Genomic DNA, 23,012 nt, shown 5'->3' with positions numbered 1-23,012 from the left:
TGACTCGCAGGTTACAGAGAGATGCAGCGCATGAGAGAAAATGGAGCATTTGGCAGCTATATTCTAGTTCATTCAGTGTTACTTTAACCCTTTGACGCGTACGATCACACCGGTGTGATCAGTCTTGGCTGGTCCCTGAAGCGTACGATCACACCGGTGTGATTAGAACTTTCAGTGGGTCACCAACTGCTGAATTTAAATCTGCTTTCGCGCTTTGGCTGGCACGAGCCAGATCGGGTGCGCTGAGCACTTGTCATATTATCACAAAAATATTCAGTGTTTTCAACCATATAATGCTTATTTTAGGTTTCAGACATTTAAATACACAAGTACTAGCAAAACCATATATTTACAGTTTGTAAAATGCACGCTGATGTTTATGGAAACGGCAATAATGATCCTTACAAATATAATCTGACGACATGTTTTTATTGATATCATATACAGATTGTGTAGGTAACTATAAAGTTTACTCTGCTCTTCTCCCAGTTTACCGGAGACCTACTTTAACGTGTTTCGGGAGGAGAGGATGAATTTGCGTGTTGTAAATCCCACAGCTCGGATTCAGCGCGAACTAACATGGCGGCGCCCATCATCCGGTATAGATCAACTAACACGGTCGATATAAAAGTGTTTAAACTACCAAATAGATTTACTTGCACATATTTCAGAATTGGAATATCAGATATGTCATCATATAGTGAGCATGTTTGTGAATATTTTGAATAAAATAGGAAAAACAAAATAAAAGCGATCCATGTGTCATACAGATCTATTGTGGCTGCGTTGTGTCACATGACAAGCATGATGCGTCACCATGGAAACCAAAAAGGCGATACATTCTAAAATAACGGTCGCCTAAAAAAAACTCACGCTGGGGGCTCAGCTAGAATATTTTAAACTCACGTGCGAAAGGGTTAATGCAACAACACGGAATAACACTCAGGAAAACATTCAATACCGGACACTGGAGATACGGAAACACAGGGCTTAAATACACAATAACTAATGGGACACACCTGGGATCAAATTAACTAAACGGGGAACACCTGGAACAAATTAACAAAAGGACAGGAACGGGAAGGACAAAATAAGGGCATTGAAACACATGGGGAGCAAAACCCACACAAAACACGGAACAGAGTCTGACAGTGGGACTAAATATTTTAGTAGAATCTTTATTTATTTATTAATTCATTCTTTTTATTTGAGTACAATTACAATGTTATAAATTCATGTATTTACATTAATTCAGTGATGTAAAATAATATTTTTTGACTTGAATAAAAGCAGGAAAAACAGATTTAGGTTAGAGAAAATTCAAATTCAAAAGAGGTCATGCTTGGCACTGAAATCCTACAGGAATACTAGACATCTTTTAAGACCGAAAACCCAGTAAGACTATGCTGAACAAGCAGTCAGTCTTTGAAATCTATGGTAGTGCATTGATTAGCAATGCATCCTCGTGTAGCATCCTTATTGAATTGTATGTCAGCTCCACAACATGACCTCAACCCATGTTCTGGATGCTAAATGCAGCTACACAGCGACGTTATTTAAATATGTCAGTCTTCCAGATCTGACATGACTGCTATCAGGTGCGTTATCAGTCCTGTGCACAATGACTTTCTGAAAAAAAAAGAAAAAAGAAACAGCACCATTGTTCTTTCCCGAGGCATCAATGTTTCCTCAGCCTTCGTTTATCTCTTCATGTTGACCTTGCTCAAAATTTTCCCTCTGCGGCACAGATGACCGGAGATAACAGAAGGTCAGTATAATTGGATCAAACTGACAGCTAACGGACGACTGACGCTTCCCGTAGCAGCAGGTTAAGCTGCGTCTCATGCAGACAGAGGCTGTTCGTCGCCTCTCTCCTCCGCTGGCACGCTCCAGTTGATGACAGCCATCCATGTTAGATTTGCCGTTATAATTGGCTTTACAGAACATGATTGTGTGAACTTGCACAAAGACCCTTAGCATGAAACGTCTGGGGCAGCAGTTGCATCTTTGCAAGATTATAGTTTGCATGTGCATCACATATAGCTAATAACTGCTAACTATCTAACTGCTTCTTTAGCTATTTAAAGAGCACAGCAATCAATTTAGATAGAAAATAACTATGATTGCAACAGCACTTGATTAATGTTGCTCATAGACTCATATGCAGAAAATGTTGTGTACTCTACTGTTAGTCTCTGAAAGTCAATAATTTCTGTTTCCATTTTAGAGTTCTGATGGAGAATTAAAAAAAAATAGCTGAGACAAATAATTTCCTTGGTATTAGATTGCTCAACTCTTGAAAAGCCTGTAGATGCTTTTTTATTCCACTACTTCAGCACAAACAGAATTGGGTCACAATGCTTAATTGTCGCCCAATCAACCTTTACTAATGTAATGTCACTTATATTTAGCTGGAGTAAATGGAAAGCCTCAATGTGGGAGAGAGATAGCACAGTACGAGGGATTGGGGTGTGGAGATGATGGAATTGACTAGAGCTTCTGCATTGGGCATCTAAATTAATTATTTTAAATGGATATTCTGGGTTAACTACAAATTAAGCTATTTTGACAGCATCTGAAGTTGTCAGTTACAACAAAATAATTTTGACAAATAAAAAAAGAAATGCACTCATAAAGTACAAGACACATCGTAAGTTAAGGCTCGGTCTATTCCAGGCCTTACGTACATGTACATGTCTCATGTACTTTCTGAATGCATGTATTTAGCTGCTTTTTTAATGCTAGGATATAAGGTACAGTGATTAATACATAAATACATAAACAACATGTACGTTATGTACAGATAAAATCGTTTATAAATTATATAATACATAAGAAAATAATCCATAGGCTCTGTCTCAGCAGCTTTGGAATTGTGCTTTGATGTAGTCGGAGACGTATTCATTTTTGTATGTGTGAGATGAGAAAACTGCTGTTCATAAAGTACAAGACACATCGTAAGTTAAGGCTCGGTCTATTCCAGGCCTTACGTACATGTACATGTCTCATGTACTTTCTGAGTGCATGTATTTAGCTGCTTTTTTAATGCTAAGATATAAGGTATAGTGATTAATACATAAATACATAAACAACATAAACAACATGTACGTTATGTACAGATAAAATCGTTTATAAATTATATAATACATAAGAAAATAATCCATAGGCTCTGTCTCAGCAGCTTTGGAATTGTGCTTTGATGTAGTCGGAGACGTATTCATTTTTGTATGTGTGAGATGAGAAAACTGCTGTCAGTACAATGGCTTCATTATTACTAATGTAGAGGTTTGTGCAGCAGAAAATATTGAAAATTAAAGAAACATTCTTTATTGAAAACGGCTTGAATTTTTTTTTAACAAAACACATTCCTAAACTCTCATCTTGATGGTAAAGCCCAACACAGTATCAATTTGCAGTGAGCATGTTTTTGCATATGTGTGTGGCATATGTTGCTTCTTAATGCTTATTGTTCTATTAAAGGGATAGTTTACCCAAAAATGAAAAGTCTGTCACATTGTATTAACCCCAAAGTTGTTCCAAACCTGTATGAGGTTAGTCAGTGAGGACCAACAACTATTTGGTTATCCACATTCCTCAAAAGAAACTCATACAGGCTTGGAACAACTTGAGGGTGAGTAAATGATGACAGACTTTTAATTTTTAGGTGATCTGTCCCTTAAAGTTCTGTACCGTAACTTCATTGGGACATGGGCCATGGCTCATAAAATCAGAAATGTCTGGTCTTTTTTTATAGCTTAATTTAATTAAATTTGCTCTCATACATTCATAATTATGGTTGCATTTGATATGAATATGTTATTTGGGAGTTTCTGGAATAGAAACAAAATGAACTCAAATGAACATAAACAGCTCTAAGCAACATGTAACTATCACGCACTTAACTTATTTATTTGTTACATTAAAGAAAAAAAAAACATTTAAACCATCTGTGAAGAAAGACAGAGATAGATTCTCCAAGAGAACTCTGTTTTTTTTTTTACAGAATCCTGATATCTAATTAACTGATGATTATGCTAACTTGTCTCTTTTTCCTTGTGTCTCTATAGGTAGACCTGCCTTTCCTTCATTTTTTCTTCCATGTACCATAATTTGGACTAAAACATGTCTGTGTGTTCTGTGTTGTTTGCCACAGGTTTAGCCCCTACGAATGGTATAACCCCCACCCGTGCAACCCCGACTCGGATGTAGTGGAAAACAATTTCACCCTGCTAAATAGTTTCTGGTTCGGAGTTGGAGCTCTCATGCAGCAAGGTAGACGCCTCTGCCTGCCCCCCTTAGCACACATCCCACTCTTTTGCTGGGGGTCCCAACTTGCTCTTGTCAGGCCCACTATGATGCATGGGTGCCTCTGTGCATGTAGTTCTAGAAGCAAATTGGTTGCTGGCTAATGGTATGAATGGGACTGTGTGGGACTTAAAAGTTTTTTTATTGGTGGGTTTTGGGTAGAGGATCAGGGGATCGTTAGGTGCATGCTAACTTTTCCATAACCACCACTGTCTTCGCTCTTCAGGGTTCTGAGTAGGTAAGTCAAATTTCATGTGCAAAAAAAAAGTGGCAGACAATTTCTTGGTCTTGTGTCTAAGACTGCCATATATATTCTTGACTTCTAACTCTAACCCTACCAAATCCTGATGCCACATCTTCTCAACTGCAGATGTTTGAGAATGAGAAAGGCCTATAGTGATTGAAGGACAATGTCACATGTAACCTGCATGCATCAGAATGTGTTGCATCAGAATAGCATAATGATATTTGGTTGAGCAATGATAGACCAGGCCCTTGTTTGCAAAGTAGCATGGGTAATGTTTGAATCTGCACTGCATCTGTCAAATGGAATGGTTTACAGTTGGGATTGGTTTGCCATGTAACATTAGCATTTTGAGTCTTTGCAAAATCTACATTGTGAAAGAGATTTATATTTGAGGACTGGCTGAAGCCAGCCACCAGCTGTTTGCAATGTAGATAGCATGGATATTTGTCTTCACATTGAATGTCAAAAATGAAGAAACATTGCAGGTATTTTTTGCCTAGCTGTTCTAGTTGGTGGAGCGATTTGTCTGGCTAATTTTTAGAATAAATAAAGAGCATGCTAAAGAGTTACAGGGTCATGTGCAGTCAGCATCCAACTAGAGCAGAGGTCTTCAACCCTGCTTCTGGAGATCTACTATCCTTTCAAAGTTTATATCCAACACACCTGCCTGGGATTTTCAGGTAGTCCTGAAGAGCTTGATTAGCTAGTTCAGTGGGTTTGATAAGGGTGGGAGCTAAACTCTGCAGGACAGTGGGTTCCCAAGAGCATGGTTGAAGAGACCTGAACAAGAGGGACAAGTGATATCCAGCCACATGAGTGATGTCCTTAAATCAGTGGTTCGCAATCCTGGTCCTGGAGAACCAACAACACTGCATATTTTTGATGTCACTCTTATCTGACACACACAGTTGAGGTCTTGGAGTCTTTACTAATGAGACGACGAGGTGAATCAGATGTGTTTGATTAGGGAGACATTTAAAATGTGCAGTGTTGGGTGTTCTCCAGGATCAGGATTTGGAACCCCTACCTTAGATGCTTGACGGCAAATGTGGGTGCATCAGTGTGTGTCTAGGCAACCTACTGAATCCCACCATCCGATTGGCACTGTGGATTGCAACTCTTTCCTATGAACAAGTAATCCTCAGAAAGCAGAAGTCATTAAAAGTCATATGCTAGTGCGTTAGGATCATAGCGAAAAAGGAGGTAGGCCTATTATTTCCTGTCAAACTAATTATTGTCCAACAGCATCACCACATAACAACATAACTATAGGGTGTCATTGGGACTGTCATTTGTTCAGGTTCCTTTGTGAGTTTGGAAGAGAAGATGTGGCATTAGGCTGAGGGCTAAAAGGGCAGGGATTGTGTATGTTGACTGTCTGCATGCCTCATGATGAATTGTGCAGTGTTGGGTGTTCTCCAGGATCAGGATTTGGAACCCCTACCTTAGATGCTTGACGGCAAATGTGGGTGCATCAGTGTGTGTCTAGGCAACCTACTGAATCCCACCATCCGATTGGCACTGTGGATTGCAACTCTTTCCTATGAACAAGTAATCCTCAGAAAGCAGAAGTCATTAAAAGTCATATGCTAGTGCGTTAGGATCATAGCGAAAAAGGAGGTAGGCCTATTATTTCCTGTCAAACTAATTATTGTCCAACAGCATCACCACATAACAACATAACTATAGGGTGTCATTGGGACTGTCATTTGTTCAGGTTCCTTTGTAAGTTTGGAAGAGAAGATTGTGTATGTATGTATGAAGGGATTGTGTATGTTGACTGTCTGCATGCCTCATGATGAATGAGTAATACTACACTGTAGAGAGGCTCCCCTGCCCATGGCTTGTCAGCTCCCAGAAAACTGTGGGACGGCGTGCTTGGTTATGACGTTACCTTGGGTACATGACAGTCAGCCCCAACCAGGTTATATAAGGTCACCCTGACCAAATGGTCCAGGTGATACTTTGAAATGAACTTTCTTCTCAGGATGGTTTTCTTTTTATATTTTTTCAGTGTTCTGACATACTATTTTTGCTTCTTTATAAAAGTAGTTGTGGGTGCCAAAGCACCTTTTCTGCTATTGATTGATTTTGCCAAGTCTTGTTTAAAGGTGAAATGTGTAAAATATGCGACTCTAGAGTCACATACAGTTCTCCTGCCCCTTCTACACTGTGCTTGACTACTTGTTTGGATAAACAGGTATTCCTGTCCAAAACTCACACCACTAGTTGAGCCACATGTCGGAATGTTGAAGCACCACAATGTTTGTACTTAAAGTTGTCTCTGATGGGAAAGGAGAATGTCTTTTAGCATCAAGAAAAAATATACACATCAGCTTTAACAACTGAATTGCTAGTATATACAGGAAAATAGTAATTCTCTCTTTCTTTCTTTCCATTTCAATGGTTGTTCAGGCTGTCTGGGAGCTAGAGTTATATATCCAAACTTTGGACTTGATTGACAGGTCACTAGAGAATTACCAGTCTGTTGAGGCCTGATTGGAACTCACGTTCGCAGTTCAATTGTAATTCATGTAACGGCTAATCTTTTCAACAGTCCATTGTGTTTTGCCATGGACTCATTGTGCCAGATCAAAGCTTACAGCTGACTCATAGAACTTAAGAAGAGGAGCCGGTTATTTCCCTGTGCTCTTGTCCTCTGACATCTCCTCCTAGTACAACTAGTTATTGTCCCGACTTTTCCCCATCAATTAATTTCCTCTGCATGGCCATGGTGACAACTTGATTAAGGGATAACAGAGAATTATACGTAGGTTGTGACATAAAATGGTTCTTCATTTTGGCTTTTACCCACAAGCCAAATGGATTGAAGAGTGTAGGGCAATTCAAAGACGGAAGCAAATCATGAGCCCTTTATGATTTAATACAAATCTGAGAGTCTGGAATCTAATTAAATTTGACCACATAAATTCTCCTAAAACATAAATGAATTCCCACCTTCACCGCGGTTGACTTTGGCGTTTTCGGTTAGCATTGATATGTCTTCCCAGTTGTCAACAGGCAAGGCCTTTCCCTGAAACTAGTTGTTGTGTCTGGACTGGGTTGGGTGTGTGCATCTGGTGCTGGTCCTCACATTGTGACCAGTGATTTACCCTGACTGCTATCTCTGCTCCTCTCTACTAGGATCTGAGCTCATGCCCAAAGCCCTTTCCACCAGGATAGTAGGAGGCATCTGGTGGTTTTTTACCCTAATCATCATCTCCTCCTACACGGCCAACCTAGCCGCCTTTCTTACCGTGGAGAGAATGGAATCTCCAATTGACTCGGCCGATGACCTGGCCAAGCAGACCAAGATTGAGTATGGAGTGGTGGAGGATGGCGCTACAATGACCTTCTTTAAGGTGAGTTGAGCCTGTCATATCACTTGCAGCACATGTAACTTCAAGTCCTACAGAAAACTTTTAAAAAGGCTCAATAAGGACCATTGACCATTGGTGTTTCATGGCTCATGGGCTCTTTTGTCTCATTTCTTTTAACTTAAACCAGGCAATTTATATATTTTTCAGTTAAACAGATGTATAATTACAGAGATAATGTACAGTTAGCCAGACACTGTTGCAGAATGGACCACATCAGGATGACGCATAACCGGATCACACTGTCAGCACTTATATTTGCGATGAGGAGCAGCTAACTCTACATTATCCTTTCCTAATTTGATTTGATTTAACTACATTTTTAATTGATTACAGCTTTACTAATTGAGTCACCAGGAAGGTCAATGACAGGGCAGTATTTTTAATATTGTTTTGCATGTTAAAGACATCTGCTGAGGAGGCATTTAAAGCTCTCATGCCAGTAGGATGCTCTGGCATATTGAATTCTGGTGTCACAAGGGTTGTGTGTTTGAATCTGGTTTGTGATGTTCCTGATATTTTCTATTTTCTTTATGAAAACGCCTGAAAAAAAAAAAAAAAACACCTAAATATTGAGCCATTTTAAGAAAGAAATGTACTGGATAAATGGAGAATAATAATACATATAAAACATATATATATATAATTTTTTTGTATAATAGTGATGACAGGGTGAAAACGCTATCAGTGCTGTCTTATCAGAATGTCCTAATTTGAAATCTCAGCTCTCAAAGGGGATCTGAAGTATGCAATAAAAAGCGAAATATTTGAGAATGAAGATTTTATACTTGACCTAATAATTGAGGTTGTGTTTCAAAGCTTTTATCGCTGTGGACGTGACAAAGGTTGAAAGCATTTTATGACTGCACACTGTTTAGTGTCTGTATGTGGGAGATCCACTCTGCATTTCGTTATCCAGTCCCAGAGGGCTGTGAACATGTTCACTGCGACACTTAAATTCCTCTTATTAAGTCAATATTTTTGCTCTGAGATCACAGCATGGAGAGTGTCCCCTCAGTGTGGTTTTGATTGTCCAGCGTTTGTAACCAGTTCAGTGAAATCCTCAGCCACCTCTGTTTCAAAAGAGGAGTAATCTGGTGTTTGCCTTTCCTATCCGCCTCTGCTATATCTTGTTTTTCAGAGGAACATTAAGCATATAATGATGATCTGTTATTCATTAAATGCTACTATAATAGAAATTTAAACATCATCCTAATCTATATTAGTTTTGCTTTGCTTATTTTAAACTTTAGTCAGCAGAAATCAAAATTGACCCTGTTTGCTTCATTGCATAATCCTTGCCTTATTGTGAACAGTTCATGCAGTACAGTTTATTCTAAAAAATTATATATAAACTTTTAATTTATGTATTTGTTTGTTTGTCACATACAATTCTTACTTGTTCTAACCTTTTTGTACAATCTCTTTCATGGTCAATCTCTGTTTTTCTAATCAGTTCTAATAAAGTTTCATAGCATTATTAAAAATTATGGAGGTAAAAAGTGTTGCTTTCACTCTGACAAAACACACACACAATGTGTAAATATTGAAAGAAAAAGACATCCTATTGTAGATAGCAACGCTAGAGCAGATTACTGGAGAGAGAGAGAGAAATGTAGCTCTTTCAAAGCATCCTGGCCCTGACAATGCCTGTAATCCATTGCAGTCAGATTTCCTGGAACAGCAGATGTTCAGAGAGCTGAACACATATGCTCTTTTAGCAGGTGCTGATGTATTGAGTGATCGAGTGGCAGTGTGAGTGATTGACGGTTTGATAAACTGCCTTTATTGATTCTGTATAATGCTCTACAGAGAAACGGTCACAAAACTCAATAGTATCAAGAACGATGCACTTTAAGTTAGATAGGTTCCTTTTATGTTCTTTAAATACAAACATTTAGAACCATATCTAGCATAACTATATATAAACCCATTGTGGCTGAAATAGTTTTGTGTTTGGGGTTTTAGGTTCTTTACATCTCTACTTTCACAGCTGGCTTCTTCAGCTGCTATTGATTTGCTATTATTACAAGCCAAAGAACTCTAATCTACTTCTGTATAATCTAGAACATTGTGTCTCATTCACTAGCAGTGCATATGCACACATTTGTTTGTGAAATCTAAGTACGAACATGTTCACGAACAAACCATGTTTCATCAATAAAGCACTAAAGTACTAAAATGTATTCTAAAGCTACTAAAATTGTAGGAACAACTGAAACCACCATTATAAGGATGGCCTTATAATCATGTTAAGATTAAATTTTGTACATGCTCAAGGATCTTGCAGTGCATGCTCTCAGGATAGTACACATCTTTTGAAAGTGTCATACGTTTGGTGAAACACAGTAAAGGATATGGAAATGGTCGGATGTGTTTTATGCAAATTACTAATCTATGGGTACTGTATGTGGTCACTCATTTAGAATACTCTAAATGCATTAACATTAGAATAGGGCTAAGAACATATTCAAATGCATACACGTGCAAAAAATTTTGCGTGAAAAGATCTCCTGTGCGTATAATCCATGCAAGTATTAGTGAATGAGATTATTTTTTTCTTGATTTACCATAATATGCAAAAAGAGAAATCTATGTCTACATGCTATGCAGTTATTTATTAAAATTGGCTGCATAGTATTTATGCAACATTCAAAATTTGTAAAAATCAAAAAATTTATTATTCTTTCTACTGTACTTTTTTTTTCTACTAATCCAATTCGCTTGTTAAATTGTGACATAACATATTCTCTTCGCATGTCCAAGCTTTACTCCATTTTTAGTAAGAATACTATCTCAAAGTCTATGTATGAGCAATTTTCATTTATAACACAATTAAACTCATGGTGTGCACTACAGTTTCTGGGGTCATGGCCTCCCTGATGCCAATATTAAAGATAATTCACTGTCTGGCCAACTGGGATGTTGGTATGGAGGTAAAGTTTAAGATTATGAATTTTTGGTAACACTGTTAATGCATATTAGCACTGTTTATTTGTTGCTTCTGTGATAATATACACTGGAAATAAAATGTGTAAAAACAGTATTGCTATTGATATAGTGTTTTTTTGTTGTTGTTTTTTTACAGTCATTTTACCTCTATTTTGTATTACCTATATTTCCTGGCAAAAATGACCAGTCCTTTTTTCAGTGTTGTGTTTTTTGTTTTTGTTTTTTTTTTATTTCAGAATGGTGATGTATAATGACACCCAGCTTCAATGAGATGGTCTGGGAATGCTGTAATGTTAGGCCACCTGTATGAGATTCTGCTGAAGAGTTCAGAATGGCGATTTCAAATGTTGCATTCTCTAACCCTCGAAACTGTTGGTGGCTTTTAGCATCTTATGGTTTTATTGCTGAAAAATTATTTTAATAATATATGTTGAGGTTTATTGAAATGGCTGCTAGCGAGTGTCTGATGAGTTTGAGCTGGACGACTGCACTAATGGGAGCTCACAGTTTTAATCATTTGATCACTCCGTTATGCACTATGCTCCTCAATATACTTCGCCTGTCCTATAAAAATGATTCCTTTTTGGGTAGTCCGTGGGATTTTACTTTGAAACATGCTCGATGAGAGCGTATTATGCTGCGTAAATGTTTGGGAAACACACTGCAGGCCAGCTTAATGTGTATTCTTTTATCTGGCAGTGACAAACCTGAGGGGGCGATAGAGTTTACTTTAAATGTCTGTCATTAAACCAGATTACACAGGAGGTTAGCTATAAACATGTCAACCAGTTAGCTAACTTTAACTAAATTACATAGCAAGAGTCTCTTCCAACGTGAAAGAGAAAACTGTCCATTAAAAAGAGTTTGCCTAGTGTGACAATACTGAATGTTGAATACAATGACAACGAAATCGAGCTTGTTTGTACAGTAAGCTTATGTAACACCAATGACTTGTACATATACTGTACACTATATGGACAAAAGTATTGAGACACCCCTTTCGTTAGAACAGAAAAAGGCACTTCCAAAACTGTGGCAACAAAGATGGAAACATAATTAATGTATTTAAAAACTGTATTTCCATCTCTGTTGCAACAGTTTTGGAAGTGTCTAAAATGACTGTACCCATATGTACAACTCATTGGTGTTTGGTGATGAGTTTTTAGCTCAAGGTCTGCATTTGAAGTCACACCAGAGGTGTTCAGCTGGGACCAGTAAAGTTCTTCCACACTGACTGAATCAATCATTTCTTTTTGAACCTTGCCTTATACACAGAGCCATTGTCATGTTAGAATAGAAAAGGGTCCTGTCCAAACTGTTGCTATAAAATTAGAAGCACACGATTCCCTAAAATATAATTTTGTGCTTTAACATTAAGATTTGTACTCATGAAAATTACTAAAATAGTCAAACCTGTTTATTAGAAGTGGGTGTCCCAATACTTTTGGCAATATAGTGTATTAATTAACATTACATAACAATGGACAATACATTTGATTGCTACATTTATAAACCCTGGTTAATGTTAGTTAACGGTTCATTGTCACTTCATGTTAGCGTTAGGTTCATAAAGACTTCTTCATAATACTTTATATGATACATGAATTTCTAATACCTCTAAATTGTGAACATAATCAAAACATCTAAAAATGTTATTCAGTGTAAAATCTTAAGTTACTGTGAGAATAAATGTTATATTGCTAGTAAAATTTCAAGATGAAAAATTACTTGGCTGAAGCAACTTAGATTTACTTGATTATCCATACATCAATTTTTAGTGTGTATCGAATATATTACATCTTGCTTTTGAGGAACGTTTATTAGTTAGTCTCTCAATCGTCATTATATTGCAATGTATTCTAAGCATATTTTTGGCCTCCACATTTCATATTTTTGCTCAGTTTAGACCTTTTTGATTTCGTCTATTCAGACTGTTATTTCAAATGACCAGCTTTACAGGGTAAACAAATACAACTTTTGATTTTAGTAATGTATCATTAAATGTTGATATTAACATAAACTAAGATTAATAAATGCTATGTTTTTCAGTGTTTTTCAGTATTAGTTCATGTTAACTTATGTAGTTAACTAATGTTAACAAATAGAACCTTAATGGAAAGTTTTATCGATGTTTTTTGTAGAACCAACATAAATGTACAGCTTTCCCTCTATCAAAAATACCTGCCATAAAACACGTTTTGCTTAAACAAAACACCCTTAGCTTTAACAAAATCAAGATTTCAGCCGTGAGATATTCTGTGATCTGCTTCAATATCATAGTAGCTGAAGATTATGACCATTTTAGGTGGCCACCATCTGGAAGCCAAGCGTTCCCCGTGCTGAACATACTGCCCTAAGGCTGACACATTAAATAATAGAATATTCTAGCCCATGAAAGCAGGTATTAGTTCATGTTAACTTATGTAGTTAACTAATGTTAACAAATAGAACCTTAATGGAAAGTTTTATCGATGTTTTTTGTAGAACCAACATAAATGTACAGCTTTCCCTCTATCAAAAATACCTGCCATAAAACACGTTTTGCTTAAACAAAACACCCTTAGCTTTAACAAAATCAAGATTTCAGCCATGAGATATTCTGTGATCTGCTTCAATATCATAGTAGCTGAAGATTATGACCATTTTAGGTGGCCACCATCTGGAAGTCAAGCGTTCCCCGTGCTGAACATACTGCCCTAAGGCTGACACATTCAATTATAGAATATTCTAACCCATGAAAGCAGGTGGGGAACACAGCAGACATATTGGCCAGATATAGTCCTCCTCATCTCTGGAGGTTTGTTTTCTTTGTCCTTCTCTGCTCTGAGGCATCTTATTATCTGTCAGGTCTAGTATGCCACATTCTATGCTTCAAAAGATATCCCCGTGCTGAACATACTGCCCTAAGGCTGACACATTCAATTATAGAATATTCTAACCCATGAAAGCAGGTGGAGAACACAGCAGACATATTGGCCAGATATAGTCCTCCTCATCTCTGGAGGTTTGCTTTCTTTGTCCTTCTCTGCTCTGAGGCATCTTATTATCTGTCAGGTCTAGTATGCCACATTCTATGCTTCAAAAGATGTTATGATCAAAAAGAGGAGCAGGCTCACTGGGAAAGCAGCCCGACCTCTCTCTCGCTCTCTCTTTTTCTCTCTCTTATCCTTCAGTATCAAAACAATCTATGGCAACCTTTCACACAGAGAAGCACACCTTTGCTCAGTTTCTAGGGTGCTGTTCCTCAGTCACATCTGTCTCTCTGTAAGAGTCTGGGAGAAACTGTTTGCTGACCGTCTCAGCTGCTATCATCGTCTTTTTAATTTGTAGAGAAAGTTTTCGTGGAACCTGCGGCCAGTTCTCAGTTTCAAAACCCTTAGCAGCAGATTCTCATATTTCCTCTGCAATTTTGGTCTTATCAATCCTCAGTGAGTTTTTCCGTTCTCGGGTCCTATGAGGAGGACCCCTGGACCCTTGAGATGAGATAGTCAGAGGAAGTGAATCACAGCTCCTGATGGAATCGGAGCAGCAGTTAAAGAGAGCAGCCCCACCTGTGGAGAGATGCAATGATGTTTGTAGACCCTTGTGATTTAACCCTTCCAAGCACATCTCAAATCACTGTTCATTCTGCGGTGGAAATCTCAGTTGAAATCGTTTTGGAATAAAATGGCTGAATCCTTTTTCTTGCTAAAACAAATTTTAAAAAACACACAAATGACACTGTTTTGTCTTGCCAATTTTTTGGGTTGAAGTGACACTAGATGATATTAGGTGGCACAGTCATAATGTGTAGAAAAATGTTTACACGTTAAAAAAAATATATTGAAATTGTTAATAATTTTTGACTCTAAGTTCAGATCATTGTTGTTTTAAAATGTAATTATTATTATTTTTTATTATTTATATTTTTTTTTAAATAATGGAACATCTGGTATAACAATAAGGTGTACATGTTTAATAATAATTATACAATTTAATGTAATAGTTATGTTTATAATGAAAGTATATGAATACATATTGAATGTAATTTTGCAGTGTCAATGGTTACACTTTGGTGACATTGTTATAGTAATTAATTAACTGCATGTATTTATTCTTAATATTGTGGTTAGAGTTTGGTTTAGGGTTAGGTTATGGTATTTATGCATATTAACTGTTATTGCTATAGTAATTACATGTAACTACACCTTAAAGTTTTACCATGTCAGTTTCAGGAATTTATTGTCTTCTAAACGAATGACAAGACTGAATTAATCAACAAGTCTATTAATTGACAAATACAGTGGAGGACTTCAAATTTTATGTGCCACATTTTTTATATATATTTTTTTCTAATAATTCAGGCATTGGTAATTTTCAGTTTGCTGTATTTTTTTTTTTTAGGAATTCAGGCTATATTTAACATGCAATTAATTTAGTGATAATTTATTGTTGTTGCACATAATGTATGTACAGACTATAGGTACAGTTCTTTATTAAACTTCACAATGGATTGAGAAATACTCCTAGTGCTGGGCCATGATTAATCCCGATTAATTGTATCCACATAAAAGTTTGTGTTTATATAATATATGTGTGTGTACTATGTATATGTATTATGTATATATAAAGACACACACATACAGTATTTATTTTGCAAATATTTACATGTATATATTTATATTCATATAATTTATATTTTATATACATATATTTAATATATAAACATAACATATTTTTCTTAAATATATGCATGCATGTGTGTATTTATATATACATAATAAATACACACAGTACACATATTATGTACACAAACACTTTTATTTTGGATGCGATTAATCACGATTAATCGTTGCCCAGCACTAAATACTCCTTACTTTTTTTTATTACTTTGAATTTAAGTCAAATAATAACATGTATGATTACAGTGAATTATACCTTTACACTGGTCACAGTGAGATTTCAGGTTGAAATGGTACGGTGAAACCGATGGAAGAAAAGTGCTTGTTCAGAGCCTGCTTCATGAAAGCAAATCATGTCAGGCAGTGGCGCAAAAACGGGGTATGCAGTATATGCAGTGCATAGGGGCGCCACACATAGGGGGGCACCATTTTGCCAAAATCATTCTGTGAAAATCTTCTTTAATAAAACATTACAAATAATCAAAAGCTTAGTTATTAAAAATAATTCATGCAACATTTTTTTTTTATACGGTTTTTAGCATTTTAATGAGTTCAAAAATGTATTTATTAAAAACTTATTAAGACGCGGAACGGCCATATCTCTTTGCGACCACAAGAAACGGGAGACTTTTCAGAAGCGCACTTCAGCTTGCCCTCAGTGCGCGAGTCAAACAAGAGCAGAAAAGGTACATGTGCCAAATGAGCTTCAGTTGAACAACAGGAAACTGCGGTCTGATGAGATATTGTTATATGTCAGTAAAACAAACTTTCCTGTCCTGTCAGCCGTTTTACTGTGCTCACGGCGCACGCTCTTCAACTGTTATGAGGAGCACGCTCACTTCATAAAAAAACCGCACTAGAAACACATGTTTGTGAATGGGTATTTGACTTACATTTGAGAGAAACTAAGATTGTAAACAAGGATACAAACTAGCCACCTTTCACTGAAAATTGCCGTTTTGAATTCAAAATAGGCCATCTGTGTGATTCAAGTAGATTCAATGAGTTGAAAACTCTTTCTACTTCATACTTCAATACAAAACAATCATGAACTTTGACAAAAAATAGATTTTTAAATGGTATAATAGTGATTTTATAATGTCTAAATATAAATCCATTAGCAAAACATGTGAAAAGAACTATATTACAGAGTGGAAATGGTAAAGGAGACAATAAATGATCCTCTGCTGCCATTTAGTGGTCATAGTGGGAATCACAATATTCATTTTAACCCTCTAAGCGCCAAAGTCGCAACATTGTGACATATTTAATAAAATAGGCTGTAGATCCTCATATGGTGTAATATCTCATTTGTATTCCCTACCACTAGATGGCAAACATGTAGTACTTCGATTCTAGACCAAAATGACGTCATGTTCCTATTATTTTTGCAGTATGTACTGCTATATACTAAATCCTAAAGGCAATAGATTTAGTATTTACGCTGTAAATAATGAATTACTATTCTGTTATCATAAAACAATTATAATTATTTAACTACAAAGTAAATACACAATATGCATGTTGTGATTTACGGCTTATTAATAGTTAGAAAGGTAGTAGTTAAGTTTAGGTATGGGATAGGATTAAGGGCTCTAAAATATGGTCATGCAGAATTAGGCAGTATTACAGTACCGTTTCCAGGCATAGACAAACTAGGCAGTCACCTAGGGCACCACCAGCAGGAGGGGGCGCCAATGAGCCAACCCTAACCCTAACATTTTAGCAGGGTTGAGATAAAGAGTGGCACGGCGAACCAGAAATATGATTGCCACCCCCACTGAATCCCCCAGCATCATTGGGCTAGAGTACTGTCAATCTGACAATGCCTGTATGCCATTGGATCAGAGCGCTGTCAATTGCTACCGGATTGTTGCATGCAAAGTTTGCATTTGCAGTGCTCAACAACACCATTAGATCTATGGGTTCTGTCAGTGCTTTGGCAAAGTAATGTGTGTTTTTTTAGCCTTGCAATAAAACTAAGTTCAAAGACCAATTTAAAATTTTGGTACAGTAAAAAAGTGCAAAGAGTTTGTGTGGGTTTGCTAAGCTACACTTAGATGACAAACTTGCCCCGTGAAAGTAGATAAAAACTGCCCTAAAACCACCCATTTGGGGACCACCATATTGATTTATTTAAAGGGATCCTACTCTGCCCTTTTATGAAGTCTTTATTTAGTTTTTGTGGTGTACTAGAATATGTGGTGTGTGTAATATTCACATATAAAAATTTAAAGTCCAATAAAAAAAATATTGGTATAGTAAAATTCGCTAAATCACAAGATCAATACATCCTATATTAAACCACTTTGTTGAATTTAGCGCATCCTTACGGAAATGCTGAATTAATTCATTCATTACTAACAGCACTTAATGGAAGCAGCGTCATACATTATAGAGAGCAGAGCGTCACATCATTTAAAGGGGAATTTCACGCGTCAATGAGTAACAAAGGAATAAGTAGCTGGAGTCTGATTACTTTTATGTGACTGATCAAGCTTTATGTATTTAAGACACAAATGACTGTGTTGACGAGGAGACATTTTGACACATAACTATGTGTATTCGAACGTTTAAACACAAGGCGCGAAAAATAACTCTTAGTTTAGTCAGGCGCTGTACGAGCAAGTGCGCTCCGCGCGTATCAGAAACCGTCTTAACGCGCGCATTTGCCAGAATGAATCATGCCCCACTGCTTAATGTCCCTGAACAGTTAAATTTGTTTTTAAAACAAAATTCTTAAAATGCGTTTAAATGAAAATCTTACATCATGACACGCAAAATGAATTTCTCAACACATAAGCAAATATACTAGGCCTATAGAGTTTGTTCAAACACAAAAAGCAACGTCTATCAAGTTAATAATAAAACTAACCTAAAATCTGTGGGGATGATTACGCTGTGTTTTTATCTGCTCCATGTGTCCGGTTCATTTGTGGGTCCACGTACAACTCCCACTCCATCATCAGCTTTAGTAAAATAAACTAGCTGTGGATTCTAGTGACTCACTCATGTTTTCCCCTCTCTCCTTTTTTTTTTTTTTTTTTGAATAGTTGACATTTTTACTTATCGAAGATTGTTCTTTGTATGACCATTTCTAGATTACACCAGAATTAATTGAAGAGAGGGAAATAGACATTAGGCGCAGCGATCAACTGATAGATAGGCTACGTGCACAGTTTGTTCAAAAGTAAAATATATAATAAATGCATTTGATTGGTAAACCAAATTCAAATGTGATATTTTAATCTCTAATCGTAATGCATGGAATTTACGGAAAAACTCTAAATAATAGCGCTAAAAAGTGAGGGGCGTGGTGGGGCTTTGGCGATCAGCGCTACCGATGTCCGTCAAGCTACTCCACAGCCAATCACGGGCCCCCTCCTTGCTCGCCTAGCCCAATGGTTAATGAGGCCCTGGGTGGGGGCACCAATTTGGATTTCGCCTAGGGCGTCAAAATGGCTAGAAACAGCCCTGCAGTATTATGTGTTAATGTGCATTATTAAGTACTAATAAACATCCAATATGGTAGTAATATGAGATAGTTGATAGTGAGAATCTGTCCTTAAACTAAAGTGTTACTATATAGGAGGTCTGCATTTCCAGTATTCTGCTCAGAGATTTCCAGATCTTCATCAGTCTCTGTTGTTCTTTCCTTTGACATCCGAGTGCTCAGATCAGGCAGTGCGGTGGAGTTTTTGAAAATCTGTACTTTCATGAAATATGCTGATAGAAATTTTGCTAAGAATCAATAAACATTTCTATTTTTTTTTATGTTGTGGATAGGGTATATACGTAGACAAGGCACATCTGCTATTTCAAAAAGATGCAGTTATGTGTTATGTATTTATATGAGGTCTAATCAAAGGCATTTTGATGAGTCTAACAATAGAGACCCAGAAGAATTTCTACCATTACACACACACAAACATGCATACATAATCACTCGCCCTTCCCTGTGGATGCTCCTTTCCTTGTGTACATAATCTCTGTGGTTCTTTCTCACGGCACAACCTACGCGTCTGCTTTTTGTAAAATGAATTGTTAGCAGCTTTTTTTTTATATCTTCACATTTTGGTCTGTGTGAGAGATTTATTCTGTTAAACTGCCGTACGGCTTCACAAAGACTGTCGCCTTCCTGCGTGTGTCAATATAACGAGAATGTGAATTAAAATGGACAGCCACCTGCCTGCTGCAGTTTCCAGCATCATTATCAGTGGCTGAGCTATGGGTAAGGCCAGGAGATGTTTGTTTTGGACTGATCTCCTTCATTGCACACAACCTCTCGGTGGAATATCTCACATAGAGAAAAGACGTGCAATCTACACAGCACTGTGTGCTGGAGAACTCAAAGCTTTAGTGAGAGTCTTATTATTTTTGCTGGATTTATGGCTCAATACATTCAGTTTACACCACAGAAATATATAATATATAACAATTAGTATTAGCAAAATGAACATTCAACAACTGCAATTAATTAAACATAATTGTTTATTTAATGCATTTAACACATTTATTTAATTTGACCATTCCTTCTGTGATTTTTAAATGCTGGTCATAACAGTTACTTTTGATTTGGCAATCACACAATTGATTTGTGTACAAAATATGTTTATAAGTCGGAACGTCAACAAAAATGTATTTTCATGGTGGAATATAATTATTATTGAAGCTAAACATCTATGAAATATCACTCATGAGCAAAACTCCAGGTCAGTAGCAAAAACATCTCTACACATGATTATATCTATAAATTGTGAGAAAAGAAAGATTTATCGAAAATTTGCATTGAGATCACAATTTTGATGCAGATTTAGATTTTTTTTTTTTCTTTTCCTTCCGAAGGACTCCATTAACATGTTCTAACATCTACAAAAATGTGATTTATCCCGATTACATTACTTTTATAACAGAATAATGATACATTAATAAATATGTAATAATTGCAATTTGATTAAACATTTAATACCTTTGTTTTATTTAATGCATTTAACACGTTTATTTAATTTGACTATTTCTTGATTGATTTTTAAATGTAAGGTTACTTGAATTGATTTGTGTAAAATATATGTTCAAATCAGAACATCAACGAGAATTGATTTTCATGTTATAACAAGGTAATAACACATTATTTAATATGAAATAAATGTAAATACATTTAAATATATTGTCTATTGTATGCCACTGCTCCAACATCTAAAAACCTGAGAACTACACTGAATTTCAGCTCAAATACAAACCCCTAAAGCTTCCTAGTCTTTTGTTTTATTATGACACCATTATGTAGTAGTACTTCACCATCACATGTGATAAGTGGAGTTTAAACGCAGTTTAAATGTGTTCTACACAACATTAAAGTTTATTAAGAAATAATGGGCCATTTCACTCTAATGTAAGCTCATACTGTTTAACATTCAGCTCTGGATACTCCAGGCCTGAATTCTTAGGCAGAGATGTGGACACATTTAGACATCAATTAAGATCCTTATCCGTCCTTTTAGAGTGCTTAATTTTAATATTTATGTGATGGTTTGAAGTTGTTCCATGGCAGTTTAAGCCTCAACTGCATGAAGTAAAGGATAGCTAACATGGGTGCAGCATACTTTTTAATTGTCTGGGAATTTGAACCGCCAGTCATTCTTTAAGCACCACCACTGTCCCAGCCAACAGAGTGGTGCAGTGATGACGTATATTTGTAGGCCAACCTAGAAATTTGCATCACCCTGGTTCCCTCAACCAATACCCAATAGGATTTTTCCATTGGCTTTTGGATTATTGCAGAAAATAAGATCTGTGATCAACAAAACTAAGTGATTCTCATTTTTTTTTTTTTTTTTTGAGAATCTTCACAAATTAACACAACATGATGCCTAAATAAAACCACCAAAAGTAAAAAGTGTAAGCTATAAATGAACTACACCACAGTCACATGACTTTATCATCATCACCAATTACCTTCTGAACTCTCTTTCAGTCTTTGTTTAACAAACCTTTTTAGACACTTGTTAGCAATCACCTCTTTCAAGATAAGTAAATGCTTTACAAAATCGCATGGTGTTATTTAATGCCATTTAGCAAAACAAGAAAATATATTGATCTTGTGTTCACTATAGATCTTATTTCAGGCATTTACCAAAAACCTGTTAGCAAAACCCATTGACTTTGGAACGATGGAACCAGAAGTGTTAAAATGCTAATTTGTTTCCAGGTTTTGGCCTACATAAATATGTCATCCCTGCAATACTATATAAGCAGAATGGAAAATAAAATGTCCACACAGGAGTCAACAACAGGCTCATATGTTTACTTTTACACATCCAATACATCAATAATGTTGCGTGTTTTGTTGTATGATTCTCAGTGAAAACTGATGGATGTTCCTTTTCAGTCAAAAAAGCTAGTTAAATATATTATTAAATTAACATTTTTTTAATTAAAATTTTATAAAAATATTATTAAAAATAAAATTGTATTTATTAAAAAAAAAAAACATCACTCCCACGATAACGTCTATTTATCAGAACCAACCAATTTTTCTACCATTTTTCTCAGAGTCATAACAGATAATACATTTGTTCCATTTTCATTCTCTTGTCATCTGTAAGAATAACAGCAACAGAGGAGGATGCTTCAGGTCTGATTGTAGTGTGCAGTAAATTAATCAAAGCCTCAGAACAGACCGAGAACCAAGAGCAGATTAAAGTAGTGCAATCTGTGAACACTTGAGCATGATCAAAGCATTCGACAGATCACTGCTAATCAATCCACACAATCAACCGAAATACACAGATAGCATCACAGGAAGAATGGCGTGAAAATGAGAGAGAAATACTAGAGAAGTGACACAGAGGAACTTTCTTCACCTCACACTTAAAGGATTATGGAGGTTGGTTTTAAAAAGCAGAATCATTTTGTCAGACATGATCAAGTGTGTGTCTAAGTAATGTTTGTGTGCTAAAAACATCCTACTAAAATATAGTTTCCTTGAATTGTGAAAAAATAAAAAATAAATAAAAATGTTTTATATATATATATATATATATATATTAGAGATGCACCGATTGACCAGCCAGTGATCGGAATCGGGCGATTTTTCGCATGACCGGCCCGGATCGGTGACCGGCCAATAATGTATTTATGTCGTGCCCGGTGAGGCTTGCACAGCCTGAGTGAGTGTGTGAGAGAGACAGCACACACAAAGTATCTCACAGAAATGTATAGATGCATACTGCGGTAGAAAAAAAATATATTTACAAAATATGATTTAGGTAAGCAACTTTATACGGCCATGATGTTTCCTCGAATACCAATATCAACAAGATTGCAATGTGACACTGAATTTATACAATAGTATTTCAAGAAACAAGTTAAAATTAAGTGACTTCGGTTTTAGACAAAATATTGACTATTTTTGCTCAATTTCGCTGACGAAAATAGTTCCGATCAAAGCCACAGCAGAACTGTTGTGTG

The 23,012-nt window shown here is 36.3% G+C and overlaps 1 protein-coding gene across 1 annotated transcript in view; it reads left to right on the top strand.

Moving 5' to 3' along the window:
* The window catches only part of LOC107714403 (glutamate receptor ionotropic, kainate 2), an 85,614-nt gene that overhangs the window by 33,309 nt on the left and 29,293 nt on the right, over positions 1 to 23,012 (top strand). The window contains exons 6-7 of the mRNA XM_016520239.1: positions 4,154 to 4,272; positions 7,697 to 7,914. Coding sequence (XP_016375725.1) covers positions 4,154 to 4,272; positions 7,697 to 7,914 — 337 coding nt within the window. The remainder of the gene's footprint in view (positions 1 to 4,153; positions 4,273 to 7,696; positions 7,915 to 23,012) is intronic.

This window comes from Sinocyclocheilus rhinocerous, unplaced genomic scaffold (assembly GCF_001515625.1).
Source record: "Sinocyclocheilus rhinocerous isolate Xijiao unplaced genomic scaffold, SAMN03320098_v1.1 scaffold839, whole genome shotgun sequence".
Taxonomy (NCBI): domain Eukaryota; kingdom Metazoa; phylum Chordata; class Actinopteri; order Cypriniformes; family Cyprinidae; genus Sinocyclocheilus; species Sinocyclocheilus rhinocerous.
The sequence above is the reverse complement of the archived record's forward strand: the minus strand, read 5'-3'. Positions and strand labels throughout refer to the sequence as shown.